The sequence below is a fragment of the Tarenaya hassleriana genome, unplaced genomic scaffold, assembly GCF_000463585.1.
Source record: "Tarenaya hassleriana unplaced genomic scaffold, ASM46358v1 Cleome4, whole genome shotgun sequence".
In the NCBI taxonomy this organism is placed as follows: Eukaryota; Viridiplantae; Streptophyta; class Magnoliopsida; order Brassicales; family Cleomaceae; genus Tarenaya; species Tarenaya hassleriana.
Window position 1 is genome coordinate 2,998,156 of NW_010966881.1, and position 25,665 is coordinate 3,023,820.

The 25,665-nt window shown below is 36.0% G+C and overlaps 4 protein-coding genes across 5 annotated transcripts in view; 2 read left to right on the forward strand and 2 right to left on the reverse strand.

Moving 5' to 3' along the window:
• Window positions 1-2,910, reverse strand: part of LOC104823670 (phospholipid-transporting ATPase 3) — a 10,543-nt gene extending 7,633 nt beyond the window's left edge. The window contains exons 1-7 of one of the 2 annotated variants that reach the window (XM_010555345.1): window positions 2,533-2,910; window positions 2,264-2,329; window positions 1,564-1,625; window positions 990-1,071; window positions 724-834; window positions 506-583; window positions 308-404 (exon numbers count right to left, since the gene is read on the reverse strand). In XM_010555345.1, coding sequence (XP_010553647.1) covers window positions 308-404; window positions 506-583; window positions 724-834; window positions 990-1,071; window positions 1,564-1,625; window positions 2,264-2,329; window positions 2,533-2,694 — 658 coding nt within the window. In that variant the 5' untranslated portion in view covers window positions 2,695-2,910. Of the gene's footprint in view, window positions 1-307; window positions 405-505; window positions 584-723; window positions 835-989; window positions 1,072-1,563; window positions 1,626-2,263; window positions 2,330-2,532 lie in introns of those variants that run through there. The other variant, XM_010555346.1, reaches the window with a different exon arrangement.
• A 2,320-nt stretch (window positions 2,911-5,230) lies between these two features.
• On the reverse strand, window positions 5,231-7,744 carry LOC104823671 (transcription factor BPE-like). Its single transcript, XM_010555347.2, has 6 exons — window positions 7,236-7,744; window positions 6,619-6,807; window positions 6,453-6,518; window positions 6,292-6,360; window positions 6,139-6,210; window positions 5,231-5,785 (listed from the first exon to the last, which is right to left on the reverse strand). Exons 1-6 carry the CDS (start codon window positions 7,548-7,550, stop codon window positions 5,654-5,656), a joined length of 843 nt encoding a protein of 280 aa, XP_010553649.1. The 5' UTR covers window positions 7,551-7,744; the 3' UTR covers window positions 5,231-5,653.
• A 4,407-nt stretch (window positions 7,745-12,151) lies between these two features.
• Window positions 12,152-14,921, forward strand: LOC104823672 (intracellular protein transport protein USO1). The gene is given in 13 exon segments (XM_019203617.1): window positions 12,152-12,292; window positions 12,394-12,438; window positions 12,532-12,630; window positions 12,714-12,824; window positions 12,969-13,143; window positions 13,258-13,314; window positions 13,576-13,635; window positions 13,638-13,696; window positions 13,804-13,863; window positions 13,952-14,029; window positions 14,183-14,222; window positions 14,373-14,446; window positions 14,776-14,921. Coding segments are annotated over 12 exon segments (912 nt in total). The 5' UTR covers window positions 12,152-12,220; the 3' UTR covers window positions 14,429-14,446; window positions 14,776-14,921.
• A 2,160-nt stretch (window positions 14,922-17,081) lies between these two features.
• Window positions 17,082-25,423, forward strand: LOC104823673 (dynamin-2B-like). Its single transcript, XM_010555349.2, has 22 exons — window positions 17,082-17,435; window positions 17,998-18,048; window positions 18,156-18,276; window positions 18,412-18,504; window positions 18,702-18,763; window positions 18,918-19,035; window positions 19,132-19,468; window positions 20,145-20,292; window positions 20,651-20,752; window positions 20,840-20,959; window positions 21,420-21,503; window positions 21,588-21,715; window positions 22,298-22,382; window positions 22,483-22,627; window positions 22,886-22,962; window positions 23,153-23,209; window positions 23,482-23,626; window positions 23,717-23,856; window positions 24,357-24,470; window positions 24,558-24,625; window positions 24,710-24,891; window positions 24,973-25,423. Exons 1-22 carry the CDS (start codon window positions 17,295-17,297, stop codon window positions 25,209-25,211), a joined length of 2,757 nt encoding a protein of 918 aa, XP_010553651.1. The 5' UTR covers window positions 17,082-17,294; the 3' UTR covers window positions 25,212-25,423.
• Window positions 25,424-25,665: the final 242 nt, after the last annotated feature.

Sequence of the window (25,665 nt, forward strand, 5' to 3'; positions counted from 1 at the left end):
CCCCCCCCCCCCCACATCAAAAAAGAAATAATATTATTTTGGCCTAACTCCACCACAGAAGCTGGCTTAAGAGTGCAGGTTTGACCCTCCTTATATAGTGGTCCCACATCCCCCTCTCCCACCCATATGAGACTCTAACAAAATAACAGAGTAATCTGTCTACAGGATGATATGACAAATGGCTTTTTAACTCATCACATATGTATATCTTAAATTTATATGTCCAAGTTTGTAAAAAAAGAGGTCTCATCTTCACATAAATCAACTTTCTACATCTAAGGACAAGATACAGAAAAATGAGGGTAACCTTTGAATTCTGAGGCTTTTTCTGGCGTCAAGTAATCCCATGTCCTTTCCAGGGCCTTTCTAATCTTTAAGTTTGTTTCTCCATCTAAGTTCGCGGTCTGCACTCATAAAGTGAGCACAAGAAACACACACCAATTAAGAACAATATTCTAATCCAGAAGCCTGGAAGAGATGAAAAGGTTTGTTTCAGAAGAATCACCTCAACGTAGCAGATACCATCAGGATTTGTGCTGGACAGGAAAAGAATATCAGCTGGAAAAAATCCATCCTGTTTTACCTGAATAACTCGACACAAAATACAGAAAAAGCTTACAGACGTACAGTTCAAAGATAATCCAGAAAAGGCATTCTGTCAGAACAGAATGCCATGAAAGCGGAGGTAAAATTTCACATCTACAAGAGAAAGAAAGTACCCACCCTGACGATGTCCCCAACCTGCAACTTTCTCCAGGGAATAGGTACCCAATTTTGATCTTGTAAGACCTCTATTAAACTATTATTTATGGCCATATCATTTTGAAAGCGTTTCTGCAACAGATTATTCACAGAAGGATTTAGAAGCTGGGAAGATAGTTGACTATTCTGAATAAACTAAGTAATTCCATGTCAATGCAAGGAGAAATGATGTATTTCGGCAATACAAAAGTAACAAAATAAAAGATGAACAGAAACTCCAGGCTCACCCAGTCTTCAAATGCCTCTTTAATGAGTGAGACAAGAAGCACCAGTGACAGCGGAGCGACATTTGTTATTGGATTTACGGGACTGCAGAACAAAAACTCTCTCTGGTTTATATTTAGTGATTCCAAGACAAGATAATAATTACTATTACCCATCAACAAGGACATAAGGACAACAGCATAAAGATTCACATACAATTTACACACTAAATTGGTGCTATACACCAACATAATTTCATGATATAAACATATCTGAGAAATATAACAAAACTAGATTTCACACCACGGACGAAAAGGGTAACATAACGACGACATAAATATTGACATTCACACACGGTTAGAAACTACTTTTCTTCAATATTAAACAACATAATACTAATTGCAGGCAATGAAGATGATGCTGGTGTTTCCAATAGAAACAGATCACGAAAAGGAAAGTCGTCAAGGTTGATACTTGATACCATATGATCAAATAAAATCAATCACTACATGACGTAACCTCACAAAACCATAAAATACAGACAAGATTAGCTTTCACATGTAGTCAAAATTATTAGACTTCCCGGAGGTGACATACCTTATCGGTGTCATTGATAGACATGAGATTGCAAGAAAGTATATATTTGCTATGCGCCTAAACTGTCAAAAAACACATTATTTCTCAGATGGGATGAAATAAAATAACTTTCGACAGGAAAGCATAAATAACAATAAACATAAGCCACCACGTCATGAACAATTTTGATCCTAATTCTATACTTTTATCCCTTGTCTTCAAACATAAGGGAATCGTAGACAACAATACCCCACACATTCCTGCGGAGGGTTGGATAACTTAGGAACCAAAGTTACCAAACATCTCTTGGAACTTGGAAGAGATACAATTTCCTTTCATCACTCACAAACCAAAGGTGCATTCTACAATTCTTAAAAAAAAACGATTATGCCAGTAAAAAGGGTCTTACCGTTGAGAATCAAAGACTCACACGAGTGAAAATTTATTTCATAGAATTGCATAAATGCATGGATGACAGAGCAAAAAGGGCAACTTTTACTACATAGATGGATTACCAATGACATGACCTGTACATTGTAAAAGCTTCCAAACGAATCTAAGCTAAATTTCTATTTAACTGATTCCTAGCAACTCCTGGTCTCATTCAACTCCCAAGATTGCCTAAAACTTGCTCCTACATTTCAGGACATCTTTATTTGCTAAAGCTAAGTTAATGACCCTTCATTCCTCACGAGAAGATCCAACAACAACGCGAACTTACCTGTTCAAACAGCCCTTTGGGAAGAAATGTTAAAACATTGTACTTCGTTGTAGATATGGAATTCACCTGAAACAAATTCACCCAACATTCATCAAGAAAAACTCATAATATCAAGAAAACACAAATCATATTATCAATAGAAATTCATCTCGTCCATATTCAGATACAATATAAGAAACCCAGAGAACAAAAACTCGAAATCCCATTTCCTCGAGGAACCAAAATCGTCAATGAACACCCCCGCGTCACCAAAGATTTTTATGGCGTACCTTAAACCGTACGGGGGCATTACCCTCGCGATCGTTGCAGTAGACGGTACGGTACGTCGGAGCCTGCGGCTGAATACGGCCCAAAGTCACCGTACGCGACGGAGTCCGGCGATGATTCGCCGTCGACGACGAATCTACGCTTAATCTCCCTGACCTAACCATTCGGCTTCAAACCCGATCCAACGAAGTCTCACGCTTCGAATCGAATCCCAACTTCAATCTTTCTCGGGACTCGCTATGAAGATTCTTCCGATTTCCGAGGCCGAGATCTACAATAGACGGTGGAAACAGAGAGGACCAACCTCTCCTTCGTTTCAACCTCTTCTCGATTTTTTCCCTCCTCGTTTTTTTTTTTGTGAGCAGTTATGTTCTTCGTCTCAAAAAGTCGCTTCAGAAAATAATTATATTTTAATAAAATAGAAAAATTTTCAACTACGTGTTTAATATTCTGTTTCTCGTTATTTTTACCCAATGAAATAGAATAATCTCCAGGTCCGCGTTTCATGAAAATGAAAATCACGCGCTCGATTTCCGCGCGTGATCTACATATGTCAACTATATATATATATCATATATACACATATGTATATATATGTATATATGAAACTTAGAAATTAAAATGTGTAAGAATAATACTAAAATTAACTTCAAATATTTGAAATTCAGTAGCTGACAAAAAATGAATTGTGTCTGCAAATTTTATTTTAATTTGAGTTGTGGAAATCTTGGTAAAAAAAAATATATCTGATTGCAAAAAATGACACTTTAATTTAATAATACAGAAAGATATTAGATTTTGAATGCGACTAAAACTATATATCTTTTAAAGGTTGTGTGTACGTATTAATTTTAAATTTAATTTCGGCGTGGTTTGCAAACGTGAGGGCTAGCATTAATGTCTTCATTAGTATATCCATTTAATCAATAAAATTAAAATAGGGTCTAGTGAAAAGTTTTTGTTTATTGTCTATTTAAATGTGAAATGAGTGGACAATTATGAAGTTAATCATAAATGGGCGCAATTAATTGGATACAATAATTGAATTTATGTAAATTTATAGAGAGATCAAGTACGCTATTATTTTCATTAATCATTATGTCACAATAGACAAGTATCAGAGAGTTTGAGTTTATTTTTTATTTATAAAGTTACAATCAATATGAGCATATTTTTAATGATTCGAATAAAAAAATTTAAATCTATTTTAGTTGTGATATGAAAAATATAATGAAATCCATTTGGAAAATTTCCATATAAAATTATGATTTATTAACAAAATAAAAGATAAATATAAATTTTTTAAATTTTCTATGCAACACATAATTTTTTTTTCTAATTTTCAAATTAAAATTTGTTTTTAATTAGGATAGTTTCATAATTTAGTTAAAAAGAAAACATAATTTTATGATTTGATTTGAGAATTTATAAAATCATATTGTTTCTGAAATTTTTAACTACATTTGTAATTATATAAGAATTTTTTAAGTAGAACTATCTAGCACATCAAATGGAAGATTGATGTTCATGTTTAATTGAATTCAAGCATATAAACCCGTTAGAATCACAAAAATTAGGTTTAGGGTTTAGGGTCTTCAAATAGAATATTCCATTCTTTTATTTTCTAGGTCATGATTTGACCATTCACATCACCGAAAATATTCTCTAGTCGTTTGAGCAGCACGCATGTGCCCCGCGCGTGAGAATTATCGGAATGTCAATGGTTTTCAATTTGTTTAAAAAAAATAGCGCATGGGGGTTCGGGTCCAATAAACCAAAGTTAGGGGAGGAAACTATAAAGGAATAAAAGTTAAGGGGTGGTTTAGGTGTAGGTGTTACGCGTCTGTGGTGACGTGAGCCGCGTTTTTTTTTTTCCCGGCGTCCTGGGTCCTGGGCGCAACCTATTTGGACTATTGAAATTTCATAAATTAAATTCTGGAAGGAAAAAAAAAAACACATAAGAAACTTAATAAAAAATCTAAACTCTTTTCCTTTGAAATGAATATATTTTAACTATAAAAAAAATTTCATTAATTTATTTGAATTAGACCCTGAAATTGGACTAATCCTATTTGGGAATTCGGTCTTAATTATTGGGAAGAACTGGTAAATATAATCATGCAAATAAATAAATAAATAAATGGGCTGTTCCTTATACAGATCTGTAGACTCTCTGGGCCGTCTCCAAATACTTGGGCTAGGTTTAAGAAGATATATCAGAATCTAGCTTCATCTTCACAGAAAAAAATTTGGAAACTGGGGATTAATTGGATTTTTTTTTTTTGTAACCGAATATATTGCATCAAGGTCAAGAATAATTTCAGAATCGGGAATCATCTCCCTCTTTAAATTTAAAATTTGAATTCGGGAAGAAACAAATATTTTACGTCTGTATTACTAGTTGAACTTAACAAATTTGGATTTAATTTGATTTTTTAAATACAATTTAGTTTGGTTTCTACTCTGTTTAATTTCGGTTTTTTATGGATAAAATATTTTTTAAAACAATTTTGGATTTTTTGTTTTCGGATTCAATTTTTTCGGTTTACAAAAATCAAATCAAATTTTTTTTATATCAGATCGGCTCCAATATAAATAATTTGAATCAGTTCGGTTTTGCATATCCATACAGAAAATGGCCATCTCATAACAAAGAACAAGATTTTGAAGAGGAATCAAAAGATTTCATACGAAATGGTATGAATTAGCAAAAAATATATGTTCACGACCCCCCAAATTTTATTCCTAAAACATTTAAGAATTACAGAATTTCATGAGAGAGAACGTTTTCATTTTGCAAGAGGAAAACGGCTTCATTTTCAAGAAGAAGCTGCTTTCATTCTTCTTCCTTCTATTTTTTCAGACAGGAAAAGCCAAGTTGAAACAAAATGAACATGTTCCTCGCAGTTCCAGAGCTTTTCTTTGTACCAGTCTTTGGGACAGCGACCAAGAAAACAGCTTTCAGTTCCCTTGCTTGACATGGAAACTAGGAATCTAATCTTGCTTTTCCTCCGAGCAGTAGGGACGGGTGTGTATACTCGTATTTATATATGTATTATTGATATTTATACGTATGCTTCTTCTCGAGGTTACCTTTTCAAGATGGAAGAGTTCTTTATCAACTTAAGACGTTCTGTCGAAACCTCCTCCTCCTACCTGCATGTGCAACCACTCTGGTGATGCTCCCCTTATGTAATCCCTTGTAGGCTGTGACCCGAATTGCATTCCCGGGTCTTCAAAATGTTGCTGAGCAAACTGCAATCACCCGAAAGAGAGGAAATTAGCCAACAAATACTGGCCAAACATGCATCAAGGAGAGCGCTAGAACAGGGGCTTAAGCTTTGTCAAATCTTAAGGGAAGAACAACTAGAAGATTCTCCCGAAGCAGAGTGGGTACAAACAGACGAAACTACGAGTTCAGCCACGTGATTGAAGGTCGAAGCAAATGAACTGGATTCACATCAGATGCCTGTGATGTATTTGGGATATCGTTTCATCGGTCTAGCTTTGCAATAAAAGATCTACACAAGAGCTTTTCTAGAAACACAAGAGTATAGGGACATTGTTCCAGGAAAGATCAATTCAAGCCAATAATCTAAAGGGCTCACCTCTTTCGGTGGGAATACTTCAATGCCTGGGGTCATTCTCGAGTTGACTGCTTCAAGTTTCATCGATAGGAACTGAAATTGCGAGCAGACTTAGCAAACAATTAAGCAGCAATAAGACATAAACAGCCAACAGACAAGGGAGTTTCACTTCACCTCGACTTGACGCTGCAATGATTGTATATAATTGATAATCTCATCAAGAACAAGCGCTTTCCCGATAACCTGAAAATTTACTGTCAGTTTTCTACTGATACAGAAATAGTCTTGATAACCACAAAAACTAAAGCAAAGATCTATAGAATCCAAGATGATACCTTGTTACAACCCGGAACGAGATCTTGCAAGATTTTCATCCTCTCACTTATTTTCTCTCGTCTTGCCTGTCAAGAAAGAAGATCCGGTTATCGATCTGGCATCCCCAACAAGTTTTCACGCCTGGCTGCACAGCTTAAACGAGTTCAAAGAAAGCAGTATCGATACCCTTTCAGCTAGACTGTGGCTATCAGTCGCCTGACCCCTTCTTGCTCGGACGTGAATATAATCTTTCAGGGCTTCAGGCACCTGCTTCTTTTGCTCTGCCCCCTTCATTGCTGGTTCCGTTTCAGCTCTCCCGTCACACCCTTCATCTCCACACCCTCCCGTCTTCTGCCTTTTACTATCACCATCATTCTGCTCAGTCGAAAACCGAAAAGAAAAACTAACATTAGAAACAATTCAAACACACAGAAATTGGTTTTCTAGTGTACACACCCTTAAACCCATTGTTATGCTTACTACTCTTTTGCTGGTTATGAATCAGAGCTTATGCACACCACACCACGCAATAGATCACGAAGTGAACAAATAGCAATCACCTAAAATATCAACCGCGTAAAGCCTTAAACCAAGAGGGTGTCGTTTGAAAAGATGAAACTTAGATATTTTAGTTTCAGTAATGGCAGCATACGAACAATTTCCAGGGCCAATACTTGAAGATTTCGGACAGAGAAAATGCTAAATCATCGGGTGTTCCAATCAATACACAACGAAATGAATATACTAAATAAAGACGAAGAAATCCAGTGAACCGAAAAGGACCACAGGAACAAATTCCATACCGCGCCGTCGCCGTTGCTGGTGGAGACGACCTTAGCCGCCTCGTCCTCCGGCGCGACTCTACGCTTCCTCGAGCCGGAAACACCCGAAACCGCAGCTTGCGGCGGCAGCCCGTGGCTCAAACAAGCTGGAACACCGCCACAGGTGGTACCATCTAGACTCGAGTCAGCGAACTGCTGCGCCAGATTGGGACCACCGAACACAACTCCACCGCCTCTCATCGACGAATCTCCCACCGGAGCTCCATTAATCGGAAACTGCCAGATCTCAGACAGGTTGTATGGTCCGCCTTCGTTCATCATCCCACCCGGATCCATCAACCAAACTCAAAACCGCTTTAACACGTACGTTTACTTACTAATTCAAACAAACAAACAAAGAACAGTGGCCGGCGACTCGACTCAGTAGCTTCCCGGCGAGAGAGAGAGAGAGAGAGTTTACTGTTTCTTCGTGAGTGTGCGATCTCCTAAGACAGTGGAGTCTGATGCGCACTGGATCCCTCTTCAGCGACTATTTTTCTAAATATAACAGTTTATTTTTTTATTTTTAAATCTATTTTCATTTTTATATTTATTTTTTATATTTTATTCCTCCCTCGGGAGCTGCGGGTTAAGTCACTTCGTAGCGAGGTTTTCTCGGACCATCGTACCAACTTTTATCCTCTGCTTCGCAGTACACCTACACTCATCTTTTACCCACCGTCCGATCGTACAAGATCAATATCCTCCGTGTTGGTAATGCCACGTCAGATGCAACTCCAAGTACGGAAATTATGGCAACGAGATTAGTGACAAGTGGGTTTTGATTTAATTAGTGGCAAGTGATTATTCGATATACTTATAATGATTAGTCCATGATAACCATATTTTTATGGGTTTAATGACGTGTAATTAATCTCAGATGGAGACAGGATAATATCTGATATTATTATAGCCCATAGTTAGAGTTGATCTGTACATAACTTTAATCTTTTTATGTTTGGAAAACACGAGTGGACTATATTTTGTTGAAGCTTCTACAATATTTAATTTGTTAAATGGATAAGAAAATTGAATTGAATGTGTAACATTCAACAAATCTCTATTAAATAAATATATGTGAAAATCTAAAAGGCGTATGCAAAACATTTTAAAAATAATTTTCACGTTTTTATATTTTTTTTGAACAAAAACTCGTAAAGACAAAGATATCACCTCCTCGATTATCTATATATATAACCGTTATTTTATTATATAATTTGATGACAAATATATTGTTTATTTTGTCTTGCCTTCAATATATACACACGCATGGGCGGGCTTAGAAAAATATGTAAAAGGGGCAAGCTTATTTTAATTTTAATATGAGGGGCATTTGGCAAATGTATTTAAAATTTTATAAAATCAATAAAGAAAATTAATATTTCTTAGATAGATTAAGGGGGTCTGCGTAATAGATTATCAAATAACCAAGTAAAATATAATCGTGTAAAACTCAAATTGATATAACTTTTCTATAATCCTGCAAATTAATAAAACCATGAAACCATACAACTTTCTATAATCAATAACTGCAAATAAATTGAGGCTTTGAATGATTGGAGTTTTTAGAGTTGTTAAAATCCAAACACCAAAAAAAAAACTATCATTAAAGTTTTTATAAAATTATTCTTTTTAACTTGGAAAGTCATTTTGGTGAAAAAAATTAATGGAAAAGTAAAAACTATTTTTTTTGGATTTACAAATATTATAAAATCTAAAATCCAAAAAACTAAAACTAAAAACCCAAAATAAAAATCATCCACGTTCAAAGCCTCAAATTGAAAACTTTGAATATGAATCGAAAATCGAACAAGCCTTACCCAAACCGAAAATAACCGAACAAAAAAATATATATATTTTTTTAAAAAAATCCGTAATATACATCCGTATAGCTAACAATAATTCGAATCGAGGTTTATAACATATAGTACCAAACGTAATCCATTCCTCCTATAAAAAAACAAAAAGAGAAATGTTGGACAAAAACTTTATTTCCATAGAAAAATAAAACAACAGAAAAAGGAAAGAAAGGAATAAGAACAGGACATCGTGCCTAACCCTCGCCTTGCCATTTTTGACATGGAAGACTCGTTGCACGTTTCCTCTCTCCTTTAAAGCCCTTTGTTGATCCTTCCTCGCTTAGAGACCACGGTCCTTTCCTTATTAATGGCCACCCAATCGTGTCTCGACACGTGCTTCCCCGGTCCACATCGACATCGACGTGACGTGAGCTAGCTAGCTCCACGGAATCATCGCCTTATACTTGTATCGTATCGTATGTGCCTAATTTTTTTTTGAAGGAAAAGAAAAACGTGATGGAATTATAGGATTGAGACTTTGGGTTTTACGGTTTCAAATCTGGTTTAAATCCAAATTTTGAATATTACAAATATTCGAATGTTTGAAATGATTCAAGCGATGGAGATATCATTGTTGGAACAATGAGAGAGATCGATATCAAACTCTAGTCGTATAAATTTATAAAATAATTATAATTTCATAAATATATTTATGTTAAACGTAGATGGCATTTTAATAAGTGTTTTACTTATGTGTTGAATGGATGAAGTTTTTATTTTGAGTTTTTGGATTTGGTTTTTGGTTTTTAGATTTTAGTTTTTGGTTTTTATAAATTTGTAAATCCAAAATAATATAGCTTTTAGTTTTTAGTTCATTTTTTTCCATAAAGTAGTTTTTCTAGTTTTTAGGAAAACTAAATTTAAAACACTTGATTGACAATTTTGTGAGTTTTTAAAATCTAAAAACTCTCTCCATTTAAGGCCTTAATATATGTAGATTATCTATCCAAAAGCCAGATCAATCCAAATTCGAATCTAACCAATGGTCGAATAATCTATATCGAGTCACGGATATTTTTCTAACAAGTGTCTAATTTTGAAATACGAAAAAAATAGGGTATTTTTGCCAAACCCTAGTTATAGAACAAGATAGATAAACGTTTAATGTTTCGTTTTTTCCCATTAAATTCGACTTTCTTAAGAGAATTTAAATAATTTATAATTACAAAATGATACAAGAATTCTGAACTATAGTATAAAAAGTATATAAGTATGGGTTCATCATTATACATCTATATACACATGCATACGTGTGCATGTGATTAGTAAAAAAAATGCCATTAGCTCGTTGTTTGTCTAACGATTGTACATACGTGGGACTTCACAAAAAAAAAAAAAAATTCTACCATATAACAACAATATAATAATGATAACTTTTTTCTTCTAACCACAGAAACTCATTTCACTATCTTAGATATACATTCGATAAAAATATTCGAACCTATTTATAATTTATCCATTACACAAATTAAAATAAGTGACAGTATTCAAAAGTCGAGATGATTCTTAAGCGTTGGAGTGCGAAGTTACACTCGAATTCTGAAGCTGAGAATATTGATCGAATTTGTAAATATGTAACTGTTTAACATTTTATATATAAAAAGAAAAAGAAAATTTTGGAAACGGCTAAAAATAGGCACCGCATCTTACAAGGAATAACTGAAAGCCCGAGGAGAAAAAAAAAACAAATAGAGCACGTGAAAAATACGTAACTTGTGGGGAAAAAATACTGTTAGATCACGAGACAGAGAAAAAAGCAATGTTCCATGTGCTTAATTGTTTTGATTCACGTGGGAAATTCCGTCAACTTAATATGTCTACGTACTCTCATTTTCTAATTATTTTTCTATACATATATATATATATATATATATATTTCGTCTGAAGAAAAAGAAGTTGATTAGATATATATAGGTTAGGTACAAAACTATATATATATATATATCTCACACTCACAGTTGTTGGAGAGATATGAGCCGGAAAAATACAGGCGAAGTGGTAAATTGGTGCATTGGGAAATTTTCGATAGCTGAAGATGCGCCGGAAATATATCTTATTATTTTATTAAAAGTTATAATCAAATCAGTTTGTTTTATTAAAATAAAAATAATATTATCATCGAATTTGATGTATCACCATTTTCGACTTGCGATGCTTCACGAAATAACTCGCTTTTTTCTTTGTAAACGAGAATATATATATATATATACACATATATATTTAATACCGATAATATTTATATATTTTAAATATATTCTTAACAATTAAGTTTATAATTAAGCTATAGAACATTCAATTACATTTCGTAATAAAAAACGTTAAAATGCGTTAATCTATAGTTGATATATATAACCACTAATTCCTTAACATTTTTATTTCTTGAACCGACATACATGAAAATTGTACGAAGTAGGAAGAATTGTAAATGAGTTAGTTTTTTTTTTCAAATATTTTTTTATCTCTGTGTAAGGGCACAATTCGGTTAAACCACTAAATATTTATTTCTACAAATATAAATTTTTTTATTGAATCTTAATAAACATTTATAAAAAGTATATAATTTGGACATTGAAAATATTCTAAAAATAAAACCGCATAACTAAAAGTGAACATAATTTTTTATTATTATAAAAACAAAAATAGTGCATACACATAAAATGGAAAATTATTACTTGATAGAGATAATTTTTTAAAAAAAATTCATTGAAATAATTTATTAGAAGACTGATATTTTCTTATTTTGTTTTATGCATATATATATATATATATATAATAATATAAATCTTCCAGAAATATTGAAGCCAATATTTATCTTCTCAATGTAATATATACCCTTTTTTATAACCCACATGAACAGTATTTTATCTATTTACATGTTAGGGAAAACTGAAAGGAGGAGCTTGTCAGTGAATTTACTTTAATTGTTTTAGATTAAAAAAATGGGCCCACCAAACCGAACTTATACATTATCGTAATAGGCCCATATTGTATTTAAGGCCCATAAATGAAACTGCTCAGAACGTGGATTTTCTTCCGAGATTTTCCCAAAAAAGTAAACAAGAGATTTCGCGATCAAAATTTTCAAAATCTAAAGGAGGAGAAAAAAAAATGGAGCTGCTCAAGTTATCGAAATTCAAGCTGCAGCTTCAGTCGTTGATCAGCGAAGTACGAGATCTGCGTGTAAGAAGGATGTTTTCTCCTCCTCTATGATCCGAGGATCTCCATCTCCTCCGCCGTTTGATTTCTTCTTTCGTATCTCTCATCGGTAATTTATTTTGTAGGGAAGAGAACGATCGGTCACTGATCAACTTCATCTTCTGAATCAGGTTCTTCAATTTCGATATAATCTATGGTGCTTCGATGACTATGGCTTTGATTTTGTTGAGTTTTAGAGTCACAGTCATGGTGTTTGGATGCAGAAACAGAAGCAAACCGAGGAGGAATGCAGCAAAAAGGTTCAGGAATTGAAGGATGAGTTAGACTCGTCTAGAGAAATACAGGAGAAGCTCGAGAGGAAGGTTTGGGAGATCTATTTTTTGGGGGTTCTATGTATCAATTAAGAGAAAAAGATCTGTGAAAATTCCTAAGTGAAAAATTGCAGGTAAATTACCTTGAAAACGACTATGTTTTGCTAGAGAACAAGCAGAATGAGTTGAAGGTGACTATACAAAGTTTGCTGCAAACACGGGAAAGTTTCCTAAATGGCTATCAGGTGCTCGTCTCATCGCCTGATCATATCTCATTTTACATCAGATCTTGTGTTATAGAATGATAAGACTGAAGAACATGCATACAACTATATTCTCGTTTGAGGAATCATATAACTTGATGCACTGGATCGATAATGTGTTTGCAGGAATCCTTTTACGAAATGAAACGTTCAATCGAAGCAAGGGACAGGAAGATTGTCACTCTATACGAGAAGATAAACTCTCACTTGTCATTGTTCGATTCGATCGAGAAGGAGGCATTGGCAATTAAAAAGGTCATACAAGACGTTCATCGTGTTGTGGTTCAAAAAGAAGATGTAGGCATGTTGATTACTTTTCTCTTGCTTATTCTGAAAAAAAATAAGATTTGCTTCCAACATGGTTTCCTCGGGTTCCAATACAATGATCATCTCTGACATCGTTCCTTGTATTCAGTAGCTGGCATAAAAGAGAAAATGGACCAAGTCTCTACATTTGAGAGAACGTTTATCAGTGAGTTTCCTGCACTCCTGCAAGCTTCACTAGTCATTTCTTCATTATTGTATCTGCCCTAATGCCTTCCTGGTTATTAATTTGGTCACTCGGTTTCCTCCTGAAATGGGGTTCCCGAGCTGTGGAGTTCTGAAGTGGCATTAGTACCGATCGTTATGGATGGTTCCTATGGATTGTTTTTTTTTTTGGGGCGTTCTGGCTCATACATTTTGATGTTGTGAACGCCGGTTTTAACTGGTTTCTTCCTATTCATTGATTCAGAGAAGATCAGCAATTTAGAAGACAAAATAAAAAATCAGGAAACAGAATTGCAGAGCAAGGAGTTTCAGCACAACTGGAATCAGCCAAAATAAAAAATGATTGCCAAGCTCGAGTAGAAGAAATATCCATACCAGGATTCAATCCCTGTAGCATTTGAAAAGAACAGTTTTTCCAATCTTTCTTCTGAAAACATCTGTCATGCCTGCGTTTTCTTAACCGGGTTCTTACCTTCAGAAAACTTTGCAGGCCAAAGATTTAGTTGTGGAGAAGTTGGTTTCTGAAAAAGAGGTTGGAAATGGACATATAATCAGCCTTCTCATAAGTTTTATCCTTGTGTATTTTTCAAGTTTCTCTAACAAATATTATTAATATTTAGGCATTGCATACTGAAGTAAAAAGTTTGGAGACGATTCTACGAAGGATTCAAGAGTCCATTTCCATTATGAAAGAAGAGGTGAGAGATGAATCCAGTTTTGATATTTCGATAATTGTCTATCAGTTATTGTCAGTCCACCTGGTTATCTAAGAACTTTATAGATAGATATCAAATTACGAAATCGATACTTTTAACTTAAAAGTCTTGTATTTGGTCCCCTTGATATTACAGGATAAACGGGTATTTACCTCGATACTGACATGCCAACAAGGTCTTGCAACATAGATAAAGGAAGATAACATGTCTGCTAATTTACTTCAATATAATTTTCCTTGCTAACTTTTTTGTAACGTTCAGTGACTCTTACTCTCTAGTTTAAGTACTTTCACAAGGATTCTTGACTCTGTGAATGGCTCAATAGGTACAATTACACATTTCACAGTGTGGGTGAACCTCCGAGTAAAACGCCTCCTATGAATGCCCAAGAAAACACAGGTCTGACTTCTTCTTTCTACTATTTGTAACCCCTTTATGGATAACATTTTACCAAGATCAGATGAAAAAAACCCATAGCTTAGGCTCGAAACCTTGCCAAGAATTGATCAGAGTTGAAATTTATAGAGTTTATATATTTCGACGTCAAAGTTTATCTCATAAACAAATTCTTTATTCGTATTTCACTGTACTTCAAAAAACCTCTAGGAAAATCGAAATCTAAAAAACGTTTATACACCAAAACGATTATGTAAAACTCTCCATAATTCCCGATGACCAGCCTCTTATATGCTCTTTTACTGACCGGATTTGTAATTCTCTTTTTGCAGCAAACATTGTTCCATCGCCTTCACCATTCTATCAAAAGCACACCTCGGATAGCAATTCCTTGCTAGAGACTAATCAGCTGGCTTTACCTCTGACGCCAAAGCATAATCTTGTCAGTGATGCTGTCCACAAGACTAATCATCCCGAGGCAAGTGATTCGCGATTCTCTTTGTCGCCGCATAACAGATGCACTACGTTTTCACTTCTGAAACAAACTAAACGATAAAAAAATGCCATCATCTCATAGATTCTTCTTCTCTGCTCTTCGCCGGAGTCAACTTGCTCACAACATCGGTCATCAGCTTGTGCATTAGGCATCTTCTCTAATAATAACCGCATGGTAAGTGAATATATAGACACGAATCCGCAAGTAGAAAACTTCTTCACCATGCTTATCATGCAAGTTAATACAATAGGTTGAAGTAACGTTTTCGCAGGGCGAGGGGAAAGGTGGATTTCACCAACCAGATTCAGAGTGCTCAACGACCCAACCTTTGCATAACCATTAGAACATCATCTTTGTGATATTACCACTCTATATATATATATATATATATGCCATCGTGTCCTTGTACATGCAGGTTGCGAGTTTCCGGTTTTCACTGCGCTAGTACTGTAGGAGTGTGTCTGGGCGGGTACCCAAGATTTTCGGGCCATCCGCGGCCTCAGCCTCTGAGGTATCAGGGTCATGAGTACTCGCCCTTGTTCTCAGGTATCCGAGATTTCGACACCGTGAGGCGTGGGCGAGGGCTCGGGTATCCGCGGGTTGCGAGGAGAGATTCGAGATAGAAAGGGTGAGTCGGAGGATATCTAGAGATCCACATATGAAGAATTGAATTTCAAATTCTAATATCCAGATTTGGAGACTCCGAAATTTTCGATTATTCGACCCGTAATGGTTCGAATACACAATGAATCTTTTGGCATCTTTTGATCATCCAGAGCCTTAATGAGTGATACGCCATTTTGTTTCCGCCCTTCTCGATAAATATCGATACATGATCTCTGGCATGTTTAGATAAAATTTCGACTTGGTTAATGAAAAACGATTCGAATAAAAAATAATTGTATTCAAACTGAATTCGATGAAACAACAGATGGTTATCAATTTTCTAAAAAATATGAATTCAAGTTGGGTATTAAAAAATATCGAAATATTAAGAAAATAGAGTTAATAAGGCGGAGACCAATTCGTTCAAGTCATAGGCCAATCTAGCTTGCGATAACGTTTTGAGAGGAGCGTTGGAAAGTGCATAACAGTAGCAGAAAAATAGGTTTGTATTTTGCCATTTTTTTTTTATAAATATTTTTGCCAACTCAACGGCATCAATTTAAAAAGAACATTTACAAAGATGGAGCAATTCAAACAATTTCAATACTTTAAATAATCCAGAATAAATTTAATTTTCGCAAGAATAATTAGGAATTCATCCATTCGTACAAGTACAATCCATTAAGCTGCTAAAAAATTTGGCGAAGTTTCACACTTCCCCGGATGAAATAGACGTGGTTTTGTAGTGATTCTCGACTTCCAAGCTCTAAGTTTGGAAAATGTTTATATTTCAAATCATATAACTATACGGACTCTAAGATTAGTTTATACCTTAGTTTAAAATACTCGATTAACCAAAAAAAAAACTTAGAAAACTTCCATCAATCTATTTTAGGATCTTGAATATCCTCCCACGTAATATAAAAACAAATAATTAAAGAAAAATTTTAGATTTAATTATTTCAATAAAGTGAGAGTCTCGTGATATTAATGTGCAGCTTCACAACTCCAAAACAGCTAAGCTATGGGGATAACTATTAAATGTATATATGACAAAACAAAAGAGCAATAGTTGTTTTGTTTTAGAAAGCGAAAGGAAAATAAAAATTTTCCCCTCTTTCACATTCATATAGATTCAAAGGCAAGAAAACTTCTGTATTTGTCATCATATAGATATATAATATAATAATACGAATATATGTATATATATATACTAGGTTGTGTATATTTATATATTTGTTGTAGATATTACGAATCAAATTTAATCTGAAAATCGATTAATTAATTTTTTTAACTGATAAAAATAGTGAATCTAAAATAAATTTTGTTGCATAAATATAATGTCGATCAGTGATTATTTGACCAAGGATTGATAATTTGCATCATCAAAATGATCTCATAATTATAAGTACTAATGAACTTTATTTTAAATTGAAGTAAAAGGTGATTGTGTGGTGTGTCCATTGATATGTTAAAATAAAATTTTTTGAAATCACACAGAAGAAAGAAACTCTTTTTTGAAATTTAAAACTTTTGTCCCATTATTTTTCTGTGTTTCTTCTCAGGTCCTCTGTATAAAGAAGACTCGTTCTTCCCCAATTTTCTTTCTTCACACCGCGACCGATTTGATTTTCCGGCGGATTTCATTCTCCTCAGATCTATTCCGGTGGTTCTCTCCTTCCTCCAGATCTCTCACTTCCAATCGGTTAATCGAATTCCCTTTGCTGTCCGATTGCGAAGTAGTTTGCGATGGAGGCGATCGATGAGTTGTCTCAGCTTTCGGATTCGATGAGACAGGCGGCGGCACTGCTCGCCGACGAAGATCCAGAGGAGAGCTCGTCTTCGAGACGCGCTTCCACTTTCCTCAACGTCGTTGCCCTAGGAAATGTGGTGAGTGAGTTCGTCTCTCTCTCTGCTTCTTCGATGTATCGCGTTTGGGTCTTGTGCTGTTAGGTTCGTGTCTGTTCTAGCGTCGATTTTGTATGTGATGTCGTGGATCTTCTGGATCTCGATAAGGTTTTGTGGAAGTTCCCGTAACCTAGGAGTTCGCTAGGATCCGTTGCTCGTTTCGAGCTTGCTTTATTGAGTTCGCTTTAGCTTTACCTTATTACATGCTGGGCGGGGTTGGCGTAGGAGAAACAAGCTGGAGGAAGTTGATCTACTTTGATACTTGTGAGATAGACATATTATGGGTAGCATTTAGCAAATGCTCAAGAAACCAATCTTGAATCACTCGAGATCGAAATCCTTTTAGCTGTGTTTGTCAGATTCGGTTCTTACTAAATTTTGATAAACGTTTCTTTGATACATTACAATGGAAGGTTTCTGTTGGGAGATTGAATCAGAAATTGCTTTGGGGCCGTGGTTATGAAGCTTTTTAGTCTAAGAAATGTGAATTTGTGCTATCTATATCTTTAGACCTAAATGGTCTTTCCATTCATGTTGGGATCAGGGAGCTGGAAAGTCTGGGATTCTGAATAGTCTGATTGGACATCCAGTTCTGGTAAGTTATATATATTCAGCCAATGGGCATCTGTCTTGGTTATTATTGTTTGATTCTTGTTATTCTTACAAGAATATTATGCTTTTGCTGCACATTTGTAATGGCAGCCAACGGGTGAAAATGGTGCTACACGGGCTCCCATAGTTGTTGATCTGAGTAGGGATGACTCTTTGAGCAGCAAAGCAATAATCTTGCAAATCGATAATAAATCTCAACAAGTCTCTGCAAGTAAGTATCCCACATGCAACCTATATGATTTAGCAAGTGTTTGTGTAGCTCTTTCTGCATGTGTGACATAAAGTATTGGATCAATCTTCTTGTGCATATGATATTTTCATTTAATTTTACATTGGCATACTATAGGTGCTTTGCGGCGTTCTCTACAAGACAGGCTTAGCAAAGGATCATCAGGGAGGAGCCGTGATGAAATATACTTGAAACTTCGTACAAGCACAGGTAAATTCTCTGTCACTTGAACAGTCATGCAGGGTTATATATTTATTCAAACAAGCAGCATCTATAGCATCTAGTTTTGGGTGACTGAAATGCTTCTGACACCAGTGCACTGCATGATGATTATTTATCAGTTGGTCTTTTGTACTTAGGTTCTGTTCAAACTGCCTAACATATTCTTTTTGCCTCTTAAACTTCAGCTCCACCACTGAAATTAATTGATTTACCTGGTCTGGATCAGAGAATTGTGGATGACTCTACGGTGGGTTCCTGAACTGTTTAATGCCTTTTGTCTTGCCCCTCATCCACCTTTCAACCATAGATTTTCTATGGTGGTTTCTTCGGAAATTGTTATTCTGATTCTTTGTCATGTTTTTATTGTTAATCGTCATTTGTTTCTTAATTTCTTGTGCAAGATTGGTGAATATGCTCAACACAATGATGCCATACTGCTGGTTGTAGTGCCTGCTAATCAGGCGCCTGAAATTTCATCATCCCGAGCACTGAGGACGGTGAAGGAGCATGATCCAGAGAGTGAGTGCATTGAGGCTTGCATTTTCTTCTTTGAGTACACTGTGCTGCCCTTTTATTATTGAAAATTTCATTTGTTTTACATTTCGATGCTTATAGGCACTAGGACAATAGGCATTATCAGCAAAATTGACCAAGCAGCAGAGAACTCAAAAGCCCTTGCAGCAGTTCAGGCTCTTCTCACAAATCAGGGACCTCCAAAAACATCTGATATGCCCTGGGTTGCTTGTATTGGCCAATCTGTCTCAATAGCATCAGCACAGTCGGACAGCAGTGAGAACTCTTTGGAAACTGCTTGGCGTGCTGAGAGTGAAAGTCTTAAGTCCATTTTGTCGGGTGCCCCACAAAGCAAGCTTGGCAGAATTGCCTTGGTGGATACCCTTGCTAGCCAGATTCGTAACAGAATGAAACTTAGGCTTCCTAATATCTTAACCGGGTACAGCTTCTCTCCCTCGTATTGCTTTTTCTATTTATCTTATATTTTGAATATAAAAAAGTGGACCATTTGTTTCTTCTGTTATTCTGTTACCCATCTTTTGTCTAAATTTGCTCTCTACTAAATCACATATGTTTCTCTCAGATTGAGAGAAGTACCAGTTTGATCATACTTTTTGCCTCAACGATCTAGGTTTACAAGCTCCCATCCTGGAGTCTTAGATCTCTTCTCATGCATAGTTATAGAAAGGGGCAAGGAGAAGTTTAGTTTCATAGATGAAAATTGAAGGGAAAGGAATAGGAGTAATGTTTGAAAACTGAATTTCAGCGACTTATGTCTACCTAGAACATATCATATCAAGTATTTTTATAGACTTTGTAATGGAAAGGAAAAATCTTGATATACATTGGAATAAATAAAAAAGAGAACGGTTAAGCCCACACCTAAATCTGATGGATTTCAAATTGTGATCTACATCATAACTAATTTCCGTAAACGAGGAATATATCTTGCAAGTTCATGATTGCTTAGGCATTTAGCTGATGGGTTTGCTTCTTCTCCCATTTAATGTTATGGTAGGTGTGATAGCTATTGTGGTTTTCTGGATGGCATTGTTCTTAGTTATCTTGATTACCATGAAAATTTTGGCTAACTAATTCCGTTTTGATACGTACAGGCTCCAGGGTAAGTCACAAGTGGTGCAGGATGAACTATTTAGGCTTGGTGAACAAATGGTTCATAGTGCTGAAGGTACAAGGGCTATAGCTTTGGAGCTCTGTCGGGAGTTTGAAGACAAATTTCTTCTCCACTTGGCTGGTGGCGAGGTAAGTGCTTTGCTACATGAGCTGACTGAACCATTTATTTGAAGAACAAGAATATATTGCAAGGGAGAAACCTTTGGCTTTACCATATAAAACATTAATGGTCAGCCATTTTCAGCAGCAAGGTTACTTGGAATGGGAAAATTGTTTCTGTTATTTTAGTTCAGATAAAAACAAATATGGTCAAATTGCCTTATATTTGACTACCATGTGTTTGATTTATTGATGTTGAGTTTTATGCTGTGGGTTTGTGCCAACTGAGTTTCTGAAGTGCATATCTTCTGGTCTTGCCTTTTTAGTTCAATGCTGAAGATCTTTTTGAAGCTGGGTGAATCTGTTCCCTAACAAAATTTGGTTTCAGGGTAGTGGTTGGAAAGTTGTTGCAAGTTTTGAAGGCACTTTCCCCAACCGTATCAAGCAGCTCCCACTGGACAGACATTTTGACCTTAATAATGTCAAAAGGGTAGGTTTCTATTTATTTTCTTGTATATTATGCACAAGTTACTTTTTCGTGGCTGGATTTTAACTAAGTGATCTTCAAATGCATTAGATTGTGTTAGAGGCAGATGGTTATCAACCTTATCTGATATCTCCGGAGAAAGGGTTGAGATCCTTAATAAAGGGTGTCCTTGAGCTGGCTAAAGATCCTGCACGTTTTTGTGTTGATGAGGTGGGTCTATGTTTCTGTTTATGGCTTATAATATGTTGTATTCTCTGCCTGGACATGGGTTATCTCGTGTCTTGCTGGTCCCAAGCCCGGATAAAGGAGGAGGGTTTTGCGGTAGGTGGCAACCAGCAAACTCAAAACTATGCCATATCTCATATGCAATCGGCCGACCCCAAATGAACTTGGGAATGAGGCCATGTTGTTGTTGTTGTGTTACATGCACTTGGTCTCTGCACCTATCACTTTGATGTTCTAACTCTTGACTCTTCTAAATTTAGATTGTTTTTCACATCACATCTCTGTGAAGTTTTCGCTGCATCTTATTTCTGCATGCTTTATCCAAGACTTATTCAATCATAGAATAAAAACAGTTGCATTTATCCTTCTTTCCCGATTCCCGAAGCATATTTTTCATTTTGTTTCACGGGCTATAATATGGATATGGTTTTAACTTTTTAATTAGGTTCATCGAGTCCTTGTTGACATAGTTTCTGCTTCTGCAAACGCTACACCTGGTCTTGGGAGATATCCCTCTTTTAAGAGAGAGGTAATAATGTCATTTCACTGCTTTACTCAAGTGTACTTCCTGGCCATTGTAGCTGTTCAATTTTTTTAACTACTTGGCAACCAGGTTGTAGCTATAGCAAGTGCCGCACTTGATGCATTCAAAAATGAAGCAAAGAAGATGGTTGTCGCCCTAGTTGATATGGAGCGTGCTTTTGTTCCACCCCAACACTTTATCCGTCTTGTGCAGAGGAGGTAAACTTGGTTTTCCTTCTATGCGCATGTTATATTGTTTTTTTTTATGCCAATCATATTCAAACTTAGCGATATTTGATCTTTTGTCCTATTTTCTGGCTGTGTATGGAAATCTTAAACATGTAAAGCAGATTTTCTTGCTGTGAGTATATCAATGGATTTGAACATTTATGATTTTTTTTGGTGTTTAATACATGAAAAGTTTTGAATTTTGCGGAGTATATGCTGAAGGCAATTTTGACATCACTGCTTCTGAAGCCATCTCTTATTGCCTCACTCCTTTTTGTTTTGTGCCCTTTGAACTATGTCAGTAGATAAAAGGAAAAGCTTCCATGCTCTCTCACTTCAATATGTTCTTGTACTAGCTTAACTGTGTCCTGCGGTGTTTTATGCCATTTTGACGGACTTCTTTCATTGCACCCTTGTCATGCAAGTCCAAGTTTGGTGCTTATCCTTGCATCTGGCTGAACATTGTTTCCTTATTTTCTTTAGTGTACAAGCTTGTATGATGATCATTTTTTTCTTTAATGCTGTTCTTGTCAGAGTGTCATTTCTCTTTTGCCATGTTTTTTATTACTTCAGAATGGAGAGGCAACGCCGTGAGGAAGAGCTGAAGGGTAGATCCTCTAAGAAGGCACAGGATGGAGAGCAGTCCCTTTTAAGCAGGGTTTGTTTTATTTCATAGAATCACTTTGATCCATTTAAAATGTGATGCTTCCTTGGTATAGAGTTTGATGTAGGAATTCTTGTTTCTCCATATATATCAGGCGACCAGTCCTCTACCAGACGGGCAGCCTGCTGGTGGGAGTTTAAAATCGATGAAAGACAAATCAAGTGAGCAAGATAAAGATAAAGATACACAAGAGGTGTCCGGTCTGAAGACTGCTGGACCCGAGGGGGAGATAACAGCAGGTCCTTATCCTAATAAATCTCTGCACTATGACTGTAATAGAGATCCCTTTGTTCCTGCGTCTTTTTCTTTGTATTTCTGTGCTTCCATTGGTGCAAAGGTTTTGCCTCTAGTCCAGTTCTGTTTCTTCTTTTTTCCTGTTTTTCGTGTTCTTTTACACCTTGTTATGAAATATTGTGGGAGGTGCTTTTCTTGTTACCAAACGTCCAAGTTTGTGAATGGTATGCTCTTTAAAACTTCTTTTTTGTTCTTTCGTGCAGGATATTTATTGAAGAAAAGCGCAAAAACAAATGGATGGAGTAGGCGATGGTTTGTTCTAAACGAAAAAACTGGAAAGGTTAGCATGTGGTTTAACTGACCTACTTCTCCATCAATCCAAATATACAAAAGAGGCTTCTTTGCACTTATCTTTACACTGATCACTATTTGTACAAGTTTCAATAATTTTGCCTTTTCCTGTTAAATATTTTGTATTTACTACCATTGCTCTTAATTGGCTCTCTAACATTAACCCATATACCTTCCAGCTTGGTTATACCAAAAAGCAAGAAGAAAGAAATTTCCGTGGCACAATAACATTGGAGGTAATATTTTATTTTCTTTGATCTTGTCGAAGATGTGACTGAAATTAAATTCGAGTACTGTAATGGTGACATATGATATGTTCATTGCTGTTTTCTCCCTCGCCCCAGAGAAATGGTTGATTATGCACCGTTAAAGCTTATGATATTATACTGTTGCTCTCAGTGACGAAATTTTGCGGCTTTAGATTTTAATTTTTTTTCTTTTTTTTTTTATAGTTTTCTAGGTGTGGAATTTCATTTATTGATCTCATAAACTTTATTACCGCATTCAGGAATGCACTATCGAAGAAATCTCTGACGATGAAGGAGAAAAGTCAAAGAGCTCCAAGGGCAAGAAGGCAAATGGACCTGATTCAAAAGGACAAGGCCTTGTATTTAAGATAACCAGTAGGGTTCCGTACAAGACCGTACTAAAAGGTATTTATGTATACATTAGTTATCAAAGTTTTGGACTCCTTGATGAGCGCACTTTAAACGCTCATATAACCATATATCCTTGCTTTGCAGCTCACAATGCCTTGGTGCTTAAGGCTGAGAGCGGAGTCGATAAGAATGAGTGGCTGAAAAAGTTGCAAAATGTGATACAAGTCCGAGGAGGCCAAGTGGGTGGCCTTTCTATGCGTCACAGTCTTTCAGAAGGTTCACTTGTAAGTACATTCCATACTATTCTGCTTATTCTTTTATCGTTCGTTTTCCCCCTTCAGATTTGCGAAAGATACCTTCGGTATTTGTTTCTCGTATTAATTGCCAGGAAGAACCTCCAACTTCGTTTAGAAAGATTCATTTATTCTGTTTCTGCTACGTAACCAATGTTTTTATCCGCATTGAAATGAGGTTATTACAATTAGGGGTGGCCATTTTGGGTTTCTGTTTGGTTATGTTTGGGTTGAGAAAAACCGTAACCATTGAATTCGGTTCAGGTTCAGTTCGAGTTCGAGTTCGAATTCGATTTTTGTTGATAAAAAACATTGCTCATTAAAAAACCGGTTTTGGCTTATTTTTGTATTCGGGTCCGGCTTTTTACTTTAGAAAATCATGCCCATTCGGTTTTTGTATTGGATCCAGTCCTTTGGTAATTAACCGCATTGACCACCCCTAATTGCGATGTGAAGTATTTACTGACTTTTTTCTGTTATGATTTATTCAGGATAAAATGGTAAGGAAACCAGTAGATCCAGAAGAGGAACTCCGATGGATGTCCCAAGAAGTGCGGGGTTATGTCGAAGCTGTTCTCAACAGTCTTGCGGCCAATGTTCCAAAGGTCCGGAAAAACTTTCATCTATCTGTTTTCGCATATATTTCTCGTTTTTTCGAGTCCTAAGCTTCATGTTTGTGTGTTTCCCCACAGGCTATCGTCCTTTGTCAAGTGGAGAAATCGAAGGAAGATATGCTCAACCAGTTATATAGTTCTATAAGGTTCGTACCATTTCAGTAACATTTAAAAAAAAACAGCAAAAGCTTTCATTGCTTATTTTCGGCGTTTTCTTTTCGTTGATATAGTGCATTGAGCAATGAAAGAATCGAAGCACTGATCCAAGAGGATCAGAACGTTAAACGACGAAGAGAGCGTTTCCAGAAACAATCATCAATTCTCTCGAAACTCACAAGGCAGCTAAGCATTCACGACAACCGAGCAGCAGCAGCCGCCGCTTCTTCAAGTTGGTCCGACAATGGTGGAACTGGTAAAAAAAAATCCTTCTTCCATCCCTTGTCGCCGTCACTCCCCGATCCACGGCTTAATCTTCTTTTCTTTTTTCCCACAGAAAGCAGCCCGAAAACGAGCGGAGGTTCTTCGGGAGATGACTGGAGGACAGCCTTCAACGCTGCAGCTAATGGACCTGACTCGTTGTCAAGGTATGGATCCGGAAGCCATAGCCGCCGCTCCAGCGACCCGGCTCAGAACGGTGAGCCCTCATCTGGGTCGGGGTCGAACCGCCGCACCACCCCGAATCGGCTGGCTCCTGCTCCCCCTCCGCAGTCCGGTTCGTCGTACAGGAATTAGAATGAACCGCATTTCCTTGGTACCAACCATTTTCATCGAAATTATTTTAGCCCTTACGGTCTCATTTTCTGGGACTCGTTTACAATTGTTTTCGATCATATGGTTTTTGTAGATAAATGTGAAGTCTTTACATGTATGTTTGTGTTGCAGTTGATGACTTTGGTCGGTCTTCGACTTTTCTTTCACTTATTAAAACACCCATTATAAATTCATGTGATATTAAATGGTTTTGATATAATAAATTCATGAAAGCAATTCCTGTGACATTATATATTTTGAATAGGTAACCTTATAGAAACGATTTGGTTTGTCGTAAATTTATTTTGGTTGATAAAATGTCTGTATTTTGAAATGATTATAAGATCTAATTATAATAGTGGTCGGGATATTAAGAGACATTATGAACAAATTATATTATGTAAATATTTTATGAATGACAATTGGGTATAAGAAT